The 22,306-nt window shown below is 40.0% G+C and overlaps 1 protein-coding gene across 2 annotated transcripts; it reads left to right on the top strand.

The window, feature by feature from the left end:
- The first annotated feature begins 410 nt into the window (after positions 1-410).
- Positions 411-18,658, top strand: gnb1l (guanine nucleotide binding protein (G protein), beta polypeptide 1-like). Of its 2 annotated transcripts, none has more exons than XM_066689526.1 (8): positions 411-489; positions 1,184-1,308; positions 6,197-6,312; positions 6,424-6,549; positions 6,861-7,023; positions 8,439-8,531; positions 12,096-12,311; positions 16,593-18,658. In XM_066689526.1, the coding sequence occupies exons 3-8, from the start codon at positions 6,203-6,205 to the stop codon at positions 16,869-16,871; spliced, it is 987 nt and encodes a 328-aa protein (XP_066545623.1). In that variant the 5' UTR covers positions 411-489; positions 1,184-1,308; positions 6,197-6,202; the 3' UTR covers positions 16,872-18,658. The 2 variants fall into 2 exon arrangements, with proteins under 2 accessions (XP_066545623.1, XP_066545624.1); XM_066689527.1 differs by having other exon boundaries at positions 412-659.
- The last annotated feature ends 3,648 nt before the right edge of the window (positions 18,659-22,306 follow it).

Here is a 22,306-nt window from a genome sequence, read left to right as displayed (position 1 = left end):
TTTATGTGTACTCATGCATTGGGAGGAGTGTATAATAAAGTGATTTTACGGTTCAATTCTATAATTGTATTAACTTTTATTTATTTTTAATAAAACTAAAACGGTAGTCTGTACATCAATTCAATTTTAACAGGACATGTCTAGATTGTTTAAATAGAGACCTATTATTATTAGAATTATTAAGACCATAGGGTCTCTATTTGTGGTCATATCACTGGTCAGCCATGAGACATCTCATAGTATTACATTATCGGTTTAGAAATGAATATATGGAATATAAACTAATAACGGGAATAAGTTAGAGCACATGTATGTATTATTTTACTTTGCCATATTATGACATTTAAAATGAATCAGGCAATGTTTTGGTCTTCTCAGCGCTCTTGTTGTGGGTCCTTCCTCTGAGCTGTCGCATGTTTTTCTTGCCATGTGGAGTCAGTCCCGGTCTGGTGCTGTAGTGAAACTGGGAAGTCCGTGCTGCTGAGTAGTGTACGAAAGGCTTTTAATTTCCCTTACACTTTATATCGCAGCGAGTAATAACAATAACAGCACACGTTTTGGTTGAATTAATTTTCAATTGTCTTTACCTGTATTCTAGTTAGTGTTGCTACTGCAAGATTAACGAGTATCAGAACCAGTGTGGAAAACCAACAAGAACGGTGAACCCTATGAATGTCTATTTTATGATAATTAAGAATTCATAAAAAAAATACTATAAGCGTTTACAAATTGTATATTTTAAAAGAACAATATAAAAATACGCGATTTTCTGTTTTAAAAAGATTATTTTAAACGTACTAGAATATGCTACTGCATTACGTTATTGTAGGAGCAACTTCATGAGCCAAAATCAAGTAGAAGGACGAACAGCAGAAAATTGGTGGGAAAAGTGTGTAAAGAAAACATGTTTCTATTTTGCCAGTCAGTACATCAAAATAATACATAAGGTTACAACGCGTGAAATAAAGCTGGAGGCTTCGTCGAAATTTAAAAAATAAAATATTAAGATCAGTTTTATGTGTGTCTTCGAATAAAGTTGGACTTCTCCCAACTGAAAGACATACGTCCCTAAAGTATATAGTCCAGTATGTGTTGCGTAGTCAGTCCTCCCTCGCCGGGGCTTAGAACAAGGGGAGCTAATATAAACCATGTTTGCGTATCTCAAAAATAATGTCTGTTTCAGTGCCATTTTAGTGCTGGGATTCCCCCTGTTCTTCACTGAGTGTGAAATGATCAACGTGGAGTAACAGCATTTGTGTACAAAGGCCATCCCACTTGCTGCTGACTAGTTCCAGGGCTCTTGAAGAGGTACTACACATGTTGAAATTGATATGTTGCTGTACATACGTCTAAGTTATATGTTTTGTGTGGCTTGGTTTGTGAAGTATCACAAAATAAGGTTTGCTTCTCTAGGGCTGACTGTGACTCCTGGTTTACTTTGTTGTATAAAACCGACGTTCTTTTAGAACAGAACAAAAACAAACAATCATTAAATACTTTTAGAAGAGAAAAAAAAAGTTTTTAATTAAACTGTCAAGGGGTAGCCTAAGTGCGATGTGAGATGTGGTTGTGATTTGTTTGTTATGTGGAGTAATTACAGTTTGTATCTGCATGTGACAGTCAAATGGAAATATTTCTCAGAAGTTAATTGTAAGTTCTTCCATGCAGTCCTATGTACAAATTGTCTTGCTGGGGTATTGCGGTAAACCATTATATTCCCGTAATTAACTCCATGTAAAAAACAATGGGGTGGGATGTGATGAAAGCTGTTATAAAAATGCTTTGGGTAAACTGCTATTATTTCTAGAATTATTAAATGCTAACCCTGGTGATGTACAAAAGCATCTCACTTGAACAAAATCAGTTGATCAGCAACGACACCTGCTTTGCAACTTCCAGCCCACTTCTTCACAGGCAGTGGTGTATGAAACACCTGCTACAGGTAATTAATGATAATGCAAACAGATAAGGAAGACAGACCTGTTAGTCTTATTGTTTGTCAGCCCAGGAGTATGAGCTCCTAAATCAAGACTCAGAAACAAAGTGCCATCAGTTCAAATCAGAAGAGGCCTCCATTCAGGGCTTATCTCACACTGGCCCTGCACAGCATTCACTCTGCCGAGTGGAACAATGCAGCACCTTCCCCTTCTCACTGTTTGAGTGACATGGGCGTGGGGGCACTTGTGTGTGGCTTTACCCTCTATCTTTCATGCGGTTGTTTTTCCAGCAAAATTCCCCAATTTTCTCTTTTTTTTAACAATAAAGGGTGTGCGTAGGAACTTCCTTCTTTGTTTGTTTAACTGGACTTTATAATAGACTCTGGTTTCCATTCACCAAATTTGTTTCCTCTTCTGAGCAATTGACTTCAGGAGCTTCCAAACCCCCAAAGAAAAGCTGACTAATGGTTATACTTCTGGGAGATGTATGAACCAGATTAAACTGGAGGAGTTCAGGTTTTAAAAAAGCAGTTTAAATAAAAAGCATTTCATTAAAATTCAGAATCGGTGCAAACAACTTCAATCTGCACTTAATATGTAGTCACTATCGGTCATCTACCTCTCATAGTTGTATTTACATAGTAGGTTTGAGTGTTGCACCACTTCTGTTTGGTAAATGTTGGTGTTAGACTTTTTCTACAAATTTAAATAACTTGTTCCAGAGTTTTCATTTCTGTTGAAATTTTTATTTAAGATGCTTTCTTAGATGTGAGATATTCCTTAATATTTCTTAAGATCCAACAAGATCCAACAGAGTGTCTGGATCAGGTCTTGAATATAGTGTCTTTCATTACAGATCACAAAGAGGAAGTTCAGAACCAACCAATTTAAGCCATATGTAGAAGATGGGACGAGTGTTATTGTGCTTGGTACTTTATAGATGTCACTGGCCAACAAGATTGGTGGCAAAAGGGGTTTGAGAATGTCAGCTTTGTTTATGGAATAAGGACACTAATGGATATTATTTCAGCCATGGCATAGAATAATAGGACTCGTCAAACTGGGTTTGCTCTTTCCATAACAGCTCTTTGAATGTGTGTGTGTGTGTGTGTGTGCATATGATCTCACCCCTGTCTTTTTATGAATGGCAAACCCGAGTCAATGTATGGATGAAGCCAAGGCAGGTGGGTTGGCTGCCCATCACATCATACCAGCTCTGAATTAGACCCAAAAAAATAAAAACAGAAATGGAATGTGCGCAGACGATTCCCAATCTTTGAAGCCTACATTAAAATTACTAGTCAGCCTCCCTCTACCCCCCAGCCCCCTACCCCAGCAACTCAAGGGGGCACAGATAGAGGCTTCGTTTGATCTGAAGTTCGCCAGCCGCTCTGTGTGTTGAAAGATACCTGGCTGTGGATCCTTGCTCTTATTTAATAACATGAAGGGGAAGCTAACTCTCTCTCATAATTAGGCCTAATTACCAAGAAGGTGTTGACAGATGAGCCATGAAGAGACAAACTGCCTTTATCCAAAGACTTAGAGTCAGATTACTATTGCTGTCTTATCTGTTACATAGAGAGCAGGACCCTCAATCTTTGTTCCCTCTTCAGAGTGGGAAAGGAATAGTGCAGGTATAGAGGAGCCTGGCAACTTCCTGAACTTATATTAATATATTCTTTCTGAGCTGAAGTTAATTATTGATCTTTCCATTCTTGTGCTGGCATGGGTTATTAAATAATAACATGTGAAACGCTGCACTTCTGCCACATGACACAGTGACTTGCATGTGGCTGTTGCTGTTCTTGACCATGAGTTAGATAGAAACGGACATTTTGTCGTCTTTATTAAGAATGGCCAGCTGGCAACGTTGCGTATTACACCGTTGTGTGCATCAGGTTTTTCCACTTTAAAGGGCAGTGGGGTGACCATGTCCTGAGATGGACAACACTACTGCTCCCCTATGTGGAATGAGTTTTCTTTGAAGCAATAATTTAATATTAATCCAGGTACAGACTCGCTCTGTACAAAATGTGGCTTGTTGCCAGAGGCATCCTGGGAAAGCAACTTTAGTAGTGATCTTAACTGCCTTGATTAGGTGTAACTTAGTCATTGGTTGCTGACTGTATTGGACCTAGTGTTACTTAAAGTTCCCTTTGCTGAAATCATGATGGGGCGCACAAGGGTTAACCCTAATCAGGTCTGGGAGAGACCTGCTGATTTTCTCTGTTTATTTGTTTTCTTTGTCCATTTGTTTTCTTTGTCCATTGTCGTTTCTGTCACATTAAGCGGAGCCGGAGCATGTGGATGTGTGGGGAAATATAAATGCATTGTTTTGAAGACAAACAGAATCCACAGCAAAACAGCTGACATAAGAAGGGCCAGGAAACAGAGAGCCCTGGAGGACAGTGGTGGAGTTTATGGTTGATAGAAAACATTAAAAAAGTGAAAGATAATAATAATAATAAAAACATTTTAGTGTGCATACTTATAAAGGATTAATCCTAAAGATTGCATCACTGAGGAGACTATTTTCCACATCTTTATGACCTCTGTCCCAGTCAGATACAAAAAAGAGTCTGAATCATTTCATAGCTATATATATATATATATATATATATATATATATATATATATGTATCTTAACTCATAGTGATAATATTCTCTATTGTCTCAGTTGGGTTTTAGATGAGAGGAAGAGTGTAATACACAGCACATCCTGTGGGGACAGTCTCTGGTTTTGTCTCTGTCTGAAGTTTGTCCTGGATTAACACCTCGCCAGCTGGAAAGCTGTGTATTACAGTCACAATGTTGTAGAATAAACCTGTAGTTACCAGCTGACTACTATGAGCTGAACGGCCACTGAAATAAAAACAGATGCCAAGTCACCTTTTATTCGGTTCTGACCCCTTTTTTTTTCCTGATAATTAATTTAAAAACAATTGTGGGGAGTTTAAATGCTTTTTAGTTGTCTCCAATACTTGGGACCCTTTGATACTCTAACAATGCTGTTTTGCATACCGAACTTTTAGAACAATGAAGTGGCCAGTCCAGTTAATGCTGTTGTGGGTGGGGGTGGCTGTTGAATAGGTATCCCTCTCAATGGCAGAGAGAGGAGGTTGGAATGACTGTCCTCATTGAGAAAGATATTCTGAGGGCATCACTGGTGCCCTTTCTTAATTAGGAAGGCTGGACAGAGGCTTGTCTTCGGATGATAGATTAACATGGACAATTTAACCACTAACCTACTAAAATGAGCTCTTTGAAAATGCCTTCGGATCCGGTTTCGGCCATGACTACTCATTGTGACGGAGAAGGATGGGAGGCAAAAAAACGGGAGAAAGAAAAGTGAAGGCTCTCAGATAATTTTCCTAACATGAAACCAGTGTGGCAATCAACCTAAAGCATTGCAAGTTTAAAGTGACGCCAAGCAGCAGTCTGTGATTTGGGTTTCGTTTTTCCAAAAAACAAGCTCGAGGAGCATACATGTTTGTCCCTTGAAACTGGATAAACCTTGGCCGGGTGATTCTGAATTAGATTTCTACCTGCAGATCGAGATGCACATGACTGCCTGTAACATTTTTGTGGTCGGCTTTTTTTCCTGTGTGGAGTCCTGCCTACAGCAAGCATTAAAGCTTGTACACTGCCCTTTGAAAAAAGTCTGTTATTAAAAAAATCTATCTTTTTATGTTTACAGTAATTAAGCTGTCTTGCAGCATGATGTATGATATATTGGGTAATAGTTCCTATCATAAGAATAAAATCAATGCGTCATTCATCCTTTTCTTTTTTTCTTGTGTTCTTGCCCATGGGGTTTATTTATATTTACAGTGAATTCAGATACCTAGACAAAGATAAATGTAATTGTCTCCTGCTAGTTCTTAGTTATGATTAAGTTTTTAATTATCATTTTTTTTTTATTTGTAAGCTTGATTTGACATTTAAGTCTTTGGGTGTGTTGTAGTTAAAACAACATCTCCAAAAGTGAGTACACTTTATATTAAGTGTATGCAGGGTTTGTTCTGTATGTATGAAAGCATGAGGAGGTTATCAGGATGCTGCTTTTAGTATGATATAAGAAATTATCCAGCAAGCTCTATTACACTTTTACCCCCAAAAAACCTGAGGAGCGGAAGAAATAGATGATTTCAGTGTAATAAAATATCATTGTAATCAATAAATTGTCTTTTAAACTCTTTTGGGAAGAGAAGTGCTACTGTTTATTTTATGAGCATTTGTTCTGTTGTGTCTCCCTGCAGGAAGTGATGTCACGGCCGCCACCTGTGCCACAGTTTGTCCTGCGGGGGTGTGGAGCCCCCGTCAACACGTTGCATTTCAGCTGCCGAGACCCTGGCCGCCCCCTGCTCTTCTCTGGGTGAGTGGGTCTAGCCTCCCTGGTGCCCTCACTCTACTTTATTTTATCAACTTTTCTTGCAATACCCTAAGATAACTCTAGAAATAATTTAATGTCATTGCTGTACTCCAGCTCGGCCAATGGGTGTGTCCAGGTGTGGAGCCTGACGACAAGGCGGGCAGAGAGGGTCATGGAGGGCCACACGGGGGCCTCGGTGCTGTGGCTCCAGACACTGGGCTCACCGCACGTTCTCGTCAGGTAGAGGCTGTACTGAGAGAAGTCTGATAAGCGCTTAATAAGCTCAACATTACTGTATAATCAAGAGGTAGGCAAGACTGATATAGATTTAGCACTGCCAGTTTAATGTGGACTGATTAAAAGAAACTGACAGATCTGACAGTGAAGATGTAAGTAAGAATAATACTTTTATAATACACTGTGATACAGATTGCTCTTTGTAGAGAAATGTTTTAAAAGACTGCATTAGTGTTAGAATACATTTCATGAAACTCATTTTCGGTTCAGTTGCTCACACGTTTCTTCGCCTGCCCTCTGTGGCTCTGTGAAAGCCAGGGCCGGGACATGCACGTGTGCCTCTGGGACCTGAGTGAGGGGAGGAGCGAAGTGACCGACTCCCTCCTGACGGGCAGCGTGGGCTTCTGCCAGGGCTCTCTGCTGGACTTGCACACTGGCCACTGGCTGCTGGCGCTTCCTGGAGCCGACACGACGGAGGTACAGCCTGCGCATGCGCAAGGTGCGACTCGGGTTGCAGTCTTGTGTTCCCGAGTTAGAAACTGTCTGTGAGCCTTCAATTGGTGAAACCTCCCTCAAGTTTCCCGACAACCCCTATGGATGAGAGTGAGATTGGAGTGTATGGCCCCTCAGACATCCGTTTCCTGGATTAGCTGCACAGAGATTGACCTTACACTCTTTGCTTCATTGATGCTCCTCACTAATAGCCTCTATTTCATCAATTCAGACAGACCTTTTCTCTATGCATTCTGAGACTACTGAGTTAAGTGTCTCTGAAGCTCGGTAGTTCTGGAATACCAAGAGTTCTGGAATACCATTGCAATTATCTTAAAATATTTATGTAAAAAAAAAAAAGAAAGACACGGCAGCTCCACTCTGTGAATCATTAAGCCCTGAAGCTGAAGTGACACCATTAATTTCCTTCTCATATGTTGAGAGTAGGTCTAATGTTTACGAAGTGAAGATTGTTGCCAGAAAATCTCTGAAATGTTAAAACATTAATTAATTGCGTAGGTGTTTTATTTATGGGCAGTTTGTGCCACACAAGAACAGACTTAACCTCAGGCAGAGCATGCATTAATACCCTCTTTGTTAGGGAACTCGAAGTAAACATGTGCTGCAGATGTGTAGCACTGATAAAATATTAATTCTGCTTTAATTAGGATGTATTAATTCCACTTAAAGTAGGATGTGTCTTTTATAATTGCAAGTCCGGAAGGCACTTTGCCGTTTAGGAACTGCAATCTGGGGATGTAAACACTATAAATAATTTGCATTAGGCACTGATATATTTCCTACCTAACATATATTCACGTGTGATTGACATGACAATAAAAATGTTGTGTTAAATACAAGAACTGCAGTCATCTTCTCATATTTATTAGAGACAATAGGTCAATGATTTGTGGCATTATATTAGTATTATTATTAATATTTTTTAAATTTAAAATGTGTTTTGTTAATTATTTTGTATGACTGTTGATAGGTTGAATCATCACAAAAAAACAGCACTAGTGGTACGGTATGTGGATAAAGTATCTAAACTGAATTGGCTAGTTTGCTCCATCCAGTAAGCTGAAACAAGGAACAGAATGCCAGGTCACATAGGGGTGGGTATAAAATAAAAATAAGTCTTAAAATAGTCTTTAAAAAAAAGAAACAACTTGTCTTAATGGAATGTCCTCCTGTTGAGCTCAATATTATAACCATTTCTGCCCTTGATCTCCAATTCTCAATCTTCTCAAACTTGGAAACTTGCATTAACATACAATCTTCAGTCAAGTTTTTCTGTGCAGTTATGGCTAATGTGTCTCAGAACAACCTTGATAAATGTATGCTGTGCATGAGTGTTTCCATTGGCAGCAGGTTTAACAGGAATTATTTACCTCTCGCAGGTGAAGGTTATTGATCTACCCTCTAAAGTGCCAGTTTGCACCTTAAAACCAGACACCAAGCTGGGCATGCTGATGTGTGTGAAGCTGTGGCAGGTAAGGTGCAGCACAGCCCAACCGAAAGCATCAGGTCAGATTAACACATCCGGAAATACAAGGGATTTACTTTGTATGATTTATTGTTTTGTGTGTTTTGAACCACCTTGCTAGTGTGTTTCTCAATTGAGTGTCAGTCACAGGACTGTAATTAGCATCAGAGTGATATATCAACTGGCAGCTGGTATCTAGATTCAAAAGATGAATTCTGTTTTGTAAATAGTCTCAGACAAAGCACTGTAATTATTGCTATTGATGATATTCTTGATTTTTTTTATCCATTTATGAGAAATAGATAAATTGGGGCCAGTCAGCAATAAGTTTGGATTTATCGTTGCTGATTAAATCAGTGGGAGCTTTCATCAAAACAAAAGACTGGCGCCAATACTTTGTCTCTCTTAATTAATTAAAAGTATGGTTTTGTATTGTACCCCCCTCCATCCTCAGTGCATTTCAGGACTGCGCATAGAGTAATTTTAATATTGGCCTCAGATAAAACTCATTACCAGATTACCAGCACTCTTTTAGCTGCTAAGTTTTGTGCTTAATTGGATTGGTCTAATCAGAAGGGACAGGGCAGAGCACAAGGAGGTTCAGCAACCTTCCCCCGAGTAATGATGAGGGTTAGTGGCACAGGCAGGATTTGAACCTGGAGTCTCCTGGCAACATGTAACCTTAACCACTGGACCACCAAGGGTGTCTTCTAGTTCCCCAGTATATCAGAAACAGATGATTCAGAACAATATATTGCACAGCTTTGAATGGCTAAACCCAGATTGTGGGTTCATTTTTAACAGCACAAACCCAGCTGTCTCTTTGCCCGTCTGTGCCTTAGTCAAGCAGCAGAGTTTACCTGCTTCCCTGTGGACAGGAAGTGGTAAAAGGGAAAACTGCTTCCTCCTGCCATCCCTGCGTGTCAGACTTTGAACATGGACCCTCCGTCATCATTTTTGGCAGCGACCGCCAAACAGATTTATTGGTGGGATTGAAGAAGTAGCCCCCTTGGTCTTTGAAAGGGCTTAAGTGACATATTAAATAACACTTTCTTTTATGCCTAGCTTCCCTTTTTGTAAAACGCCATGCTCTCTTCTGTAGGTAAAAAATCTAAAGTTGATCATCCCGGTGGTAAAAGAGCTCCAATTCATTTCTGCTTCCTCTTTATCTGCTAATGTGTCCAGACGGTGCACCGCAGCATCAGAAAAATTGCATCCATATGTTTACAAGAGACTCAGGCTGGGGGCACATGATGTATGATGTGCTGGGGCTTTTAACATGAACACAGGCTGCTGCCCCGGGGGGAAATGTTCCTATACAGATATCAATCACGCTCAGCTCATCAAAAAGCGATGACATCATCGCAGCCTGGCTTTGTGATTCATTCCTTATGCTCTGTGCACCTATTCCAGAACCCATAAATGGGAATATCTCCCGTGTCATCTTTAATGGATCCCTTGAAACAAGTAGGAATGGCGATAAACACAACCTTCATCAGATATTATTATCAAGTGCAGCACTATATAATGCAGTATGTTATAGGGAATCTGTTCATTGCTGTCTAACTATTAGTCCCATGTGTTGTATATAATTGTTAACCTTTATGTCTTGATAAATGTTTTACAGTTGTATAATGAGGACAATTCATTGAATGTGCTTTGAACAAGCTGTTCAGTAGGAAGTTTGGAACATCAGATATTTGCTCTCAGGATTGCCATGCTGGTCTTTGAAATGCAAATGGTATCCCACCCCAACTAGTTTAGTTTGCACATGTTGAAAATTAGCAGTCCGCACAGAGTGTATTTTTATTGGCACTTAGAGAGAAGGAAAGCAAGTCTCCCAGCAAAAGTACATGGAAGTGTAAGCTCGCCTGCATCTAGCTGAGGAGAGTGCAGGGCGTACTTAGTCTGTAGAGCGTTGAGCCGTTTATACACAGTTTGAGAGGCTGGGAACGTAGACAGAGAGAGAGAGCGAGGCTGTTGTCTTACTGTAGCACAACTTCGACTGGAGCTGTGGCCTGATTCCAGCATATTAGTCTTGCCAGTGGCACAGGTGATGAATCTCTTCCTGAAGTGTGAGACGTAATCCAGTAAAGCTCCTTCTTATAGGAGGACTGCGGAGGATATAATGAATTAGGTGTCTGCCCAGGGTTCCATGACCTTTGCCCTATAACGACATCAATCAAGTGCTCCTACACTTAGTTGCAGTAAGCGGCCACGGAGGGGGGAAAAAACTAAACAAATAAAAACAGGCGATAATGTTGAATAACTAGCTGGAAGGCTTTTTTTGTAATCTCTTAATATTGTAGGATGTGTATAAGGAGTACTTGATTCTGTCTGTCTGTAATTTGTTTTAATGGTGCAATAACAACCTCGCACCGTTAAGTGATAATAAGTCCTAGAAAAAGCAGAAGAGTAGAAAGGGTTATTCTCAGGGCCTTACACACATGGTATTAATTTGTACTTTGTAGTTTTGTATGAATTGGGTACACCACTGTTTGAGACAGGATGATGCGTATGGCCCGTGATATCACTTCATGTTAGGCACTTAATAGGACATTAAAAAAAAAGTAGCAACATTTTCATGATCGAAACAGAAGCTAAACCTCACAAGCAGTGTTGCACGATTGGAGGGAATGAGGAGCAAGTTTTAATGTTAACAACAGGGTGAAAGTCAGTCAGAATAGAGCTGACGTCTTCAAGGCAGCATGGGTCTTGTGGAAGCGCTTTGCACAAACGACAGACGTAAGCGATTTCAAGCAACATCGCCAGCAAATCTCAACAGTTTCACAGTCACAAGCACGGGGAGATGAATGGCTTCCCCGAGGCCAGTCCGTGTGGTTCTGCACGGGAGAACACACCTCTGTGACTGTAAATTAGAACAGGCAAGACATTCCCCTCCAGCAGGGCAATAAAATACCTAGTTCTCATCTCCCATCAATCTGCTGAGATTTTGTTTGATACCTATAATGTGATTTATGGACAGGTTAACTCCTAGCTTTATTTTGTTTCCCCAATTTGTGCAGAAGTAATGCATGTTATGTCATCAAAGGATACTGTTAAATATATGTTTATAGTGTACACAGTACAATACAAGAAGTAAACAGAGTCTTCAAACCAGGCGTAAATGGCCAATCAGTAGAAGGGAGTGATTTATTTCCGTGTTCTAAATAAACAAATTGAATAACTGTATTAAAACTAATGAGAATAAAGATTTTGCATCAGAATACAGAGACGTGCATCAGAGGTGGCTGCTTTATTTTCCAACACAATGAGAAAAGAATCTCTGGGCGTGTTTGTTGCCAGAGCCTACATTCTGGGACTGGAAATATATTACTCCCTCTGATTATTACAGATGAGGAGAAAAGTGACGGACACTCTAATTTACTTCAAGCCCGAGCTGCTGATTTATTGCTCTGTGAGCACAACACTTACTACTGACATACCATCAGACTGATAAGTAACTGGGTTATTCTATTTTATGCCTTGCATTTCTGTATTAAACCATCTCCTCTCACATCTGTGTTGTCTCCCTCTCTCTTGCTCTCTTTCTCTCTTTCCCTCCTTCCAGCCCGAGTCTGGCTGCAATCCTCAGCTGTTGGCTGGCTTTGAGGATGGCTCGATCGCCCTCTGGGATCTCCTAGAGCGCAGGCTGCTGGGCCGCCTGGCTGCCCACTCTGAGCCAGTCATGTGCCTTGACTTTGACCCCGGGAAGTTAAGAGGCGTCTCAGGCTCTTCGGAGAAGGCCGTCAGCTCCTGGACGCTTGATGGACAACAGAGCCTTCAGGTCAGGAAGGGTGACCCCCTTGAATGTCACTTGGCCGGCTGGGCTCTGACATTCTGATATGCTGGAAAAATATTTAGTCACGAAGATAAGTTTCTGCAGGGTCCAAGCTAATTAATCACACACTGGTTTACAGTCTGTTGTGTCAATCCAGTGTAGTTCAGAGCTCTTAACAGCCCGCCCACACTCTGTTGTGCTAAGTTTGGGTTTTAAGTGTGGTGGTTTTTTGGTTCTTTAACTGCAGTCAATACTAGCAAACACATCAAATAATACACAAAACGTAACTGCATTTTATTGTAACTGGCACATAAAGTAGAAACATAGTCCCATTACAGATATCTTATTCTTTATTTTATATTGATAGGGGCAAAGGTCACTTTTCCTGTGGATCATAGTAACAACATACTTAAGTAATTTATGCGTTTCAAACCTCTAGACAAGTTTTTAAATCTAAATAGATTAATTTTGAATATGGTTTGGTATATTTTATACAAAGAACAATGTTTAAACTTACAATCAAAAGGATCTCAGATTATTCTGCCCCAAAAAAAGGTGATCATCTACAACTATAAAGAAAAATGTCAAAGTGTCCAAGAGAGGCCTTTAAATTAAGCCACGGTGCACGGCAGTGTGAAGTCCGCTTAGCCGGCTAGATGATTCCTCACAAAAGTGTTTTTGTGCTGCAGTAGCTGTGCAAGTTCAGTTGTTGCCCCAATGTTGATAAATGACTTGGGAGAGGTAATAAAAATATCAAAACCTTAGAGATGGTTAACATAACAAAAAACACATCTGCACTAAAGAGAAGAGCAGTGCGTAGCGGGGAGCTGCGCTGAAGAGTGGAAAGGCTACAAGTGCCACAGGGTTTGAGCTACAAATCTTTCACTTACCATGCTGTAATTGAGAACATTGGGGAAGTTTCCCCTAGGTTTAAGGTCGACAGAACTGGCAAACGAATTTGCCAGGAGGAACTGTGATCTTCACTTTTTAACGACTGGGATATAAACATTAATGCTCCACCATGTACTTATTAACAGGCTTCTTTGAGCAGCAGATAAAGAAAACTCAGTCCGAGCATTGCGCTTAATTGGTTGCATATGTTTTCTAAAACCCCTTATCTGGAAGCTGGGCTGGGGAATACTGGTGTGAGCGCAGCTAAGGATACCTGTCCCCACAGCCAAGAGTTGTGCAGAAGTGGCCAATTCTCAGAGAGCGTTCTCCTCAGCCTTCTTGAAAAAGAATGAAAGAGAAAAAAAAAGATTAACATTGCAAATCAGGCATGGATGCCTTTGAGCAATGTTTGAAAGATGTTGACAGCTTCCACAGGTGTAGCGCAGCGTTACTACACACTCTGAAAAATCGCAAGCATTTCTACTTCTAGAATGCAAAGTATCTTGAAGTTCCCCCTATGTTCTATAAATTCTGACACATTACATCATTCAGGCAATGCTTCAAATTCAACATTGCAATCTAACAGATGTAGGGAGAGTGATGAGGGGATGGTGCATTTTTCGATCTGATTTTTCGGTCAGGTTGTAGTTTTTTTTCTCCCCGGTGTTAAAAGATGTTCCTCGAAACAAAAGGTTATCATGTGTGTCAGACGACATGGAGAGCGTTAACTTTAACATGGCTTTGAACACTGTCTATATACAGTTGGGACTTTGACGGCATAGGTGACACAATCAATGGTCTTTCATTGCTGGAGAGTGACACAAGTTTGAAAAGCTGCAGGTCTGCCACAGGTTGATGATGTGCTTCAGTCAGTGAGCGTTAACAGCACGTTTGCATAGCGTTCAGTTACAGAAGGGGTGCCAAGTCAATACCTCAAGCACATTTTGTAGTCATTAAATTGATCACCTTGAACATCGTTAATGTTGCCAAGAAAGCATCACTTGTTTTTTTTATCGGACTGTATGAGACTTCACCCAAATTTCTTCCTACAGGAATAAGTCTTGGAGTTGGTCTTACCATTGGCGTGGTTAGGAAGTAGTGCTGTTTGGAAAAAGGCATGAATAATCAAACCGGTAAATTAGGTGATTTAGTAATGGTCCTCCTAATGATGGGAAATAAACAATACCAGTCACTATAATTAAACAAATGTATATTATTATTACTATTATTATTGATAATAATAATATCTGCACCAACTATAATAGTGTTCTCAGCAGAGGTATTTTTGTGAAAATAAAAAATAAGTGCAAATAAATAGAATAGTAGTGTTTATTCTAGGATTTAAAGAGTTCTTAAGCATCTCTTAGCACAGTTACCCTATGCCAGTAGACTTGTGGCTGATTCACAGAGAGAGAGAAAGAGAGAGAGGTTAACCACTGACAGTTGCTTTATAAACAACCGCTAACATTTTCCACTTAATGCCTGAATCGACCTGCTAATAAAATAAACAAATGTGTACCCAAACACACACTAAGGAAACAAAACAAAACAAACAAACACACACACAAAACATTAGACATTTAAACTATTGTTATTCGGGCAGTAATATAATCCAGATGGTGTTTCTGTGATGCATTCCAGGTACCTGAGGTAATAATGCCTTCCACAATGGTCATTCATAACTCGCTGTGCCCTTCAGGTTTCCTCCAGGTCTGTTGAGTGTAGGTGTGTTGTACATCTGTGAGTGATAAATGTCCAGTTCTCCTGTATATCCTTTCTTTGTTATTACTGTCCTTCCTTTGGGGACTAAACAGCCTGACCCCTCTGTACTACAGAAACCGAAGAATCGTTTATACCTTTCCTTGTTTTTAACAAGAAATACAACCATTAGTTTTCCAGCATTGGATGTCACTCTGTAATTTGCTTTGCGTGCCATTTTAACCTGCAGCAGCATTCTGTATTCAGAACCGGACTGATTATACTTTGTTGTCCTTTTCCACATACCAGAGACCCTCACAGCCCATTCACTACAGGGGGGTTGTGGTCAGCAGTGTGTTTGTGCATCGCAACTAGGCCTTGTGTGTATTTACACTCCCTATAACTTCTCCTCCCTGCCTCACTGAGAGCAGGCAGCATCCGGAAGGAGTGCCTTTGAAAACCTGAGTACGTCTAAGTCTCTGTGGAAAAAAAAAAAACAGAACATACTTCACAGCCTTTTCTGTATAAGGGTAATTTTCAAAATCATATGCAGTCAGTCTTATGCTTTAGATTTAATTTGATAGGCAGACAGTTACTCCAGTGAAGTACAGAAAATAGACAACACAGAGCTACATGCGCTACAGTGAGTAAGCTTCTTGTTCCTTCAGGTCTCCTTTATGTGCACGACCTTATCGAATATTTAATAAAAATAATCATATGATCCAGTTTTTAGCTTCTCCTTTTTCAGGGAGGTATTCTTAAATCATAAATCAATAAAACCTCAAGAAAAGTAATTTTTTTTGCAGCCATGCGTCTCACCTCTGATGTATTTATTAGTCTCTTCTTGTGTTGACCGGAGCTTTCAGCGCCAGAGGTAATTCGTCAGTGTTGCTTAAAGAAACACGGTTTAGTAAACAAAGATTTCAACAAAATCGTCTTTTTTCAGTGACACAGGTAACTGAGCCATACATTTTAAACACTCACCCTCCAAACTAAATAGTAGTTCCAAGAGACATTTATTTACAGAACTTAATATTTAAATGTTTTGTACTTGTTGATGGAGGCCTTAAAGTTTTTTATGCTGCATTCTGTGTTCCTGTCTCCTTTCTCGCAATAGCTGGCAGGGTTAAGTGATAGCGAGGGAATTGTGGATTTGTTGTGGAATAATAGACTCAAATCAAATCTGTACTCATAACCAATAAATCATATTGTAGGGCTGTTTAATGCTATTAATATTAAAATGTTACATTGTTGGCTTTATTATTTTGCCATATTGCTGCTGTTAGCACAGTTAAACCTCACCATAAATGTGAGGATAAACCCTTTTTACATGCTTTATTTGTGTAACAATTTGATTTGAAATGGTTATTGAAGAAGGTTAAAGACTCATTTTAAGCAGAAACTGAAAACAAACAAGTTTATTTCCATCTCTATAACTTTCCTGTGAGCATATAGGGCAGCATTTACTGGCACTGGATTTTATATTTTTTTGTTTATACCATTTTCAATATAATATATCTGACAAACATGAATTGGGGGCAGGAGTTTTCATATGTAATTCCTGTGTTTGCTACTGTGAACTGTTATGAGGGATGCATGATTTTTGAAACTGTATTATGTCTGGGGTGAACAGTGCTGGAGTGTTGCGCTGCCCACGGCTGAAGTGTTAACTGATACCCAGTGTTTGTGGTTCCTCAGCTGCAGGGCTCAGTTGAGCTGGTCAACCCTGGGATTTCGCAGCTCAGTCTCCGGCACGACTGCAAGATCCTGGCGGCAGCTGGGTGGGACCATCGAATCCGGATTTTCGGGTGGAAAAAACTCAGACCCCTTGCCGTTCTCCAGTACCACACTGACAGTGTGCACTGCGTCACGTTCTCGGACCACCGGGACACCTCCAAGGGACTCATGGCGGCCGGATCCAAGGACCAGCGCATTAGCATTTGGTCGTTGTACAATCAGAGCTGTCCATCAGTGTGAGTAATGGATGTTAGCTGAAGAACTTGGTTGCACTGTTTCTAAGTGTGGAGCTCTCTACTGGTTCCACATGGACACTGTTCAGAAGAGCCAAAAGCGTCCAATAATAGCTTCCATTCCCATAAAAGTCCGTATCTCCAAAGCTAAGCAGCGTGACAGAAGGTCAAGGACAGAGTTTGCAGGAACCAAAATGAAATTCTTGCCTCCCAATTCTCAGCCCTGTGGAAGGTATTAAATAACAGCCCGACTACAGTAGGCCACTTGTTCATCAGGGTTGTGAAGACTGCAGGTTTTATTTAAATATTTTCCCTTTATATTTTACTTCCCCTGCTGGGGCTTCTTAAACTTCTGTCCTGACACCAGCTTTGGTTTCAGCGTGTGTTAATGGAATCGCAATCGGTGCTCAACAGGGATATGCGCCAATTAAAACCAACAGAATCTGAACCTTGTATGTGTTCATTTGCATTGAAACTGCAGTTCTGTACTGTGCCTGCCTCCTTTCAAGGTGGGTTTGGTGGCTGAATGCTGTCTTTTAAGCCCAGTGAACAGAGAAATCTGCCAAACCCGCTGTCTGCTTCAGTTTACTTTGGGCCAAGATGGAACACGTTGAGATGCGGTGTCTTTGTGTCTCTGCAGTGCGTGTTTTAGGGAGGGAAGAATGAAAGAGCAATCAAAAGAAAAGTTGTAAATAACTTAAGTCTGTGCTTTAGTTCTGGTAGCAATTCACTATGTGGCACACCTGACACACAATTCATGGAATTTTAATCTGTTATTCTGTCAGATAAAAAGGATGGATTATTTATTCTATTTGCTCTTTCTGGTAGGAGATCTGCTTGAGTAGACTTGAATTTGAACTAGGAACTAATCAGCAAACTGATCCATTCTGGGGTTGTTGGTTGTTTGTTTTTTTTTTGTTTTTTTTCCTGCATTGACCTTTTCTCTGACCCAAGCCACATTTGTCAAACAATGCTAATCACAAACCTATAGACAGCAAATAGAAGAGCTTTGCTTGTTTACAAGATCGATTAGAAACTATTAGCTCAGTTTTCATGAATAGAGAGCAGAGGAGAAAAGGAGGTCATGTTCAGCAATTGTCAGTGTCTTGGGGAGGAAGTAAAAATAAATGTTATTCAAAAAAAGTTTTGTATTCAGCGTCCCCCCCGTAGCAATAAGGATGGATGGTGACAGTAAATAATGTTTTCTTCTTAACAGGTCTTCAGTCTTCCTATTGGCTGTAATGGCACATTATGCATCTGCTGGCATTTAGTGCACTGGCCCTCGGTTTCACTGAGTTTTGTGTCTGGTTTTATTTTATTATCTTTTTTTTGTTCTTTTTAAAGCTGTGCTTGTTTTGCTTGTTTTTATCATGCTGCATTTTACTGTCTGCTTAAGAATAAATTGCTGCTTGCTCGTTTGTGAAACTTATTATGCTTTTATGACTTTTGATTTTGTTGTTTGATGTCCTGACCCAGATTGTAAACATAGTAGGCAGTTTTGGGTGGAATTTTTTAATTTTGCTGTTGATGCTTTGTTTCACGTCCTTCCCCAAAATATTGCATACACAAAGATATGGAAAAAATACACGCAGCGGTTTGATGATGTCATGCACAATGTTATCATTTGGAGTTATCTTGTATTCTTGATGGTCATTTATTCCACAGTACTGTGTATCTCATGGGTAAAAGTGTTATGTATCATTGTGTAGAACACAAAAGCACCAGGTGTCCCTAGTTGTCCATGTAATTGCTGCTTGTAATAGGTGAATTGCTAAATAAATTAATTGTGCATAATGGGAATGCATTTGGCAGCTTTGCTTTACAGAACACCTTAGATTAAAGGGTATAAATGACTGTACTTTCCACAGTTGCAGACAGGTAACTGGCACAGTGTTTTATTAGACATTGTAATTACTGGTGGCATAAATGTGTAGCTGCGGAGAAAATGGCTTAAATTAAGAAATGGTTCCCAGGGGCATTTCCTGTTAATTGCAGCTTCAGCAATGTAATAATCCATGTTTATCTACCAGCAGTCTTAAAAAATATTGGCTCTTCCATTTAAAGGTTAAAAATTGCTTTGGCTCAATCTGTGCTGATCTTCCACTGTCGTTCTACTGTGTCTGGAAATGCAAGGGGCTTTTGAAAATCAAAAAAATGAAAATAAAAATCACATGAAAGCTGACATCTGTCATCGAGGGATGAGGTGGTAAAACTGAGAATTTGTCTGCTTCACAGGGTAGCTGTGGTAGAGGTGATGACATGTCAGCATTGGAATCAAGTTTAATTGCATGATTAGAATTAGCGGATTAGATAATTGGGGGGGGAGAATAGATGAGATTAGAATGCAGGAGTTGTATCAGCTTCAGAAAGTTGCAAGACAGATACAATACATTACAATATAGACTTGTAGAGTGCTTCACATTGAGACCGTCTCAAAGAGCTGTACAAAAAAGGAAAATGAAATTGTCCATTAGATATACTAATCAACTGCTTTTGGAAATGGACAGAATCAAACCTCCAAGCAAACCTCTCAACGGTCAAAGCAGTCTCCATGTATCTGTGGGATGCATTCTGCACGGAGCTGGTGACCCCAAGCTTGGGTCCTGTCTGCTTTTCATATGTGATTTTCTCAATCTGAATGCTACATTGCTGTTTGCTTTTTCATACTGGGACAGTTTTTGCCAGGAAAATGCACATTCCATTCCTGTGTGGAGCATACAGGTACCTTCACGTCAGTCTGCCTGTGCATCTCTGTCCCGCGCCTCTAGAGTTAGCCCTTTCCTTTCCCTGGCTTTGTTATAGGACTCAAGCCTTCCACCAGGCCATCTGCTTCAACCTGCTGGCTGGAGATCTGGGAGAACCGCGCAAGGGCTCACAGCGGAAGGAAACGCACACCGGAACCCATCCTGGTGAGGTATGGAAATGCATTCTTTAATTTAGACTACAATTTTCCTGCCAGTCCAGTGTGCATGATAGATATATGATATATTCTGGATTGTCCACCATCTACAGGCTGCATTGATGGACTTAATATATTGTACCATGTCACACATGCAGGGATTATAACACAAGGTTTGAAGAGAATAGCATTAAAAAAAAAAAACATTCTGTTACCCACTGAGTTCTGCCCTCAATCCCATAGAACAGTAGGACCCCCTACCCTGCTGATTTTTGTTCCAACCGAGTTCTAAATTAATCGATCCTTAATTTAACTAATAATTTCCTAAATCAGAGCCTTTTAATTATTTAAAATGGTAGGGGTTTTAAGTATTTTATTACATAGAATAAAAATCCATAGAATAACTGATATAGACTTGAACTGTAAATCAGGAAAAATAAACTCAGATATGAATTACATGGATGCACTGGAAGCTGCTTGGTAAGAGGCTAAGCCAAGTATTCCTCTATTTTTGTCATTGTACAATTGGAAAGTCAATTAATTGAAATTGAATGTTCTCAGTAGGTGTACATTGGGGTCGGACTGAATTAATCAGGTGTAACAAATCAGTGTTTCGCTGCCACCCATGTGACTGTAATGGCTATTTACTAAGAATTGTTAATTTACCACCAGCAGAAATATTATGGCTGTGTTGTTGGTGAAAATGCACTGCTGCCATCACTGCTGTTGTGAATAATTCAAAGAGATCACCAGCAGGAACAGCAGTGGGATTGTTCGTCTAAATGTCGGAGGAACGCAGACAACTTCAAACGACACCGAGACGATATGCCTCATAAAGTTTCTGTCTCCTGGGATAATCTGGCTTTAAGTATCTCATCCGATTCTGCAGGAAAGAGAGTTAAATCAAAGGCATTGTTTTGGGCTTGGGCAAAATAATAGAAACTCGTGGCGGCCGAGAGACCAAAAGGGAAAAAAATATAAAAAGTTTGATTTTCATAAGCATCCACCTCGACCTCCCTGGCATTCCCCACCCTTGTCCACGATGTGTGTTGTGACCTTGAGAATCCATAATAGCTTCCTACTTCTCCTGCACACTTTGAACAAATAACAAAAGCTGCGGGGGGGAGCTTCCGTCTATTCTCTGATGCACCAAATGAGCTTCAATTACTGCAGATGTTTGCTGAGTAGACCCGGGACCCCGAGCTGGGAGGAAACCTCATATATCACTTCATAATAGATCATTTAGGAAGTCAATAAAAGGAAAGGACCATCTGAAATGGTGAGCAGCTGAGACTGGACTGTTGCTCAGATCTAATCACCTGCCATTTCCCTTACCGCTCTGATTTTCACTGCTTTTGGGAGGGCAGTCTGGTGGATTTATTTTTATGATTCACCTTTTAGCATAACTCTGCAATTTCCTGTAGTGTTTGGTGTTTCATGAGAAGTAAAAAAGATAGTTTTCTTTTTCTTTTTTTGGCACCTTGTTCTGCGTGATGGGTGGGAGTGGGGGTTTGTGCACAGAGCTCTTGTGTATAAAATACATAAACTTGATAAAAATATCCAGTTGAATGCACAGCTATAAAAGGATAAATCCTTTAAAACAGGGGTTAAAAATAATTCAGTCAAATGGCTGTGGTGCTTTTGAAGATGCTTGTCATATAATCTTGACACAAGTCCCCAGATATGCCAAACAGCTGAGAATCGGTGTAAGAAATGGACACACAGATCATGCAAACTGAAAATGTATGATAGGCCTGTCAAAACAAATGCTCCATGTGCCTTGAAGTGTCAAGTGATATTTTTGATACCGTCATTAAGTTCACTTCAGTTTTTCCTATCAGTACTTAGAATTTGTCAGTCTGGGATCCTGAAAAACAAGCCTGTCTCTGTATACCTGCATCTGCTCACCTCACATTTCTTCCAACATTTTATAAGAACCAGAAGTCTCTGTTGTAGTCTGGTGTAGCTGCAATAACAATATTTTAATAAAGCACAGCTATGTTCTGATTTGACTTGGTTGCCTGAGATTACATGACATACACTACATTGACCTACACTGGATTGTTATTTGTGACCTCTTCTGACAGTGCTGACCATTTCTGTCAACACTGTAAAACACTGTTTTTGTTTTTCTACAGTTAGCGCTGGATTTCTTGCATTCCTGAAACAGCGAAGGGCTAATTATTTCGGACTGGTAATAACAGGACAGCCGTGATATGCTCTCTCCTGAAATGTTTGGTGACTTTGTAGCTATCTTCAGTCAGTGTATTAATGGTTACATCTTTGTAAAGCGGTGCTTGTCCAGGTGTTTCTGTGTAAGCATAGAATTTGTCAAAGGAAAGAGTTGTGGACATGGTCTTTATTGTGACAAAAAATAATTAGATGAGATTAAAAAAAGAGCACAAAAATACTATTCTGGGCTTATCCACTAAATGTATTAATGTATTTCCATTGCCAATTAAACGGCTGACACCTTTACTGTAGTTTCTGTAGTTTTGGTAAATACCTTTGGCAGAATTTTTATCTATTTAAATACCTTTGAG

Source organism: Amia ocellicauda, chromosome 17 (assembly GCF_036373705.1).
Source record: "Amia ocellicauda isolate fAmiCal2 chromosome 17, fAmiCal2.hap1, whole genome shotgun sequence".
NCBI lineage: Eukaryota > Metazoa > Chordata > Actinopteri > Amiiformes > Amiidae > Amia > Amia ocellicauda.
The sequence above is the reverse complement of the archived record's forward strand: the minus strand, read 5'-3'. Positions and strand labels throughout refer to the sequence as shown.

What these genes read in the sequence shown, in the direction of transcription:
- gnb1l (XM_066689526.1), top strand. Translation starts at nt 6,203, where the DNA reads ATGTCACGGCCGCCACCTGTGCCACAGTTTGTCCTGCGGGGGTGTGGA. An exon ending in TGTGTGTGAAGCTGTGGCAG is followed by an intron (nt 8,532 to 12,095) that starts GTAAGGTGCAGC and finishes CCCTCCTTCCAG; the next exon opens with CCCGAGTCTGGCTGCAATCC. An exon ending in ATGGACAACAGAGCCTTCAG is followed by an intron (nt 12,312 to 16,592) that starts GTCAGGAAGGGT and finishes GTGGTTCCTCAG; the next exon opens with CTGCAGGGCTCAGTTGAGCT.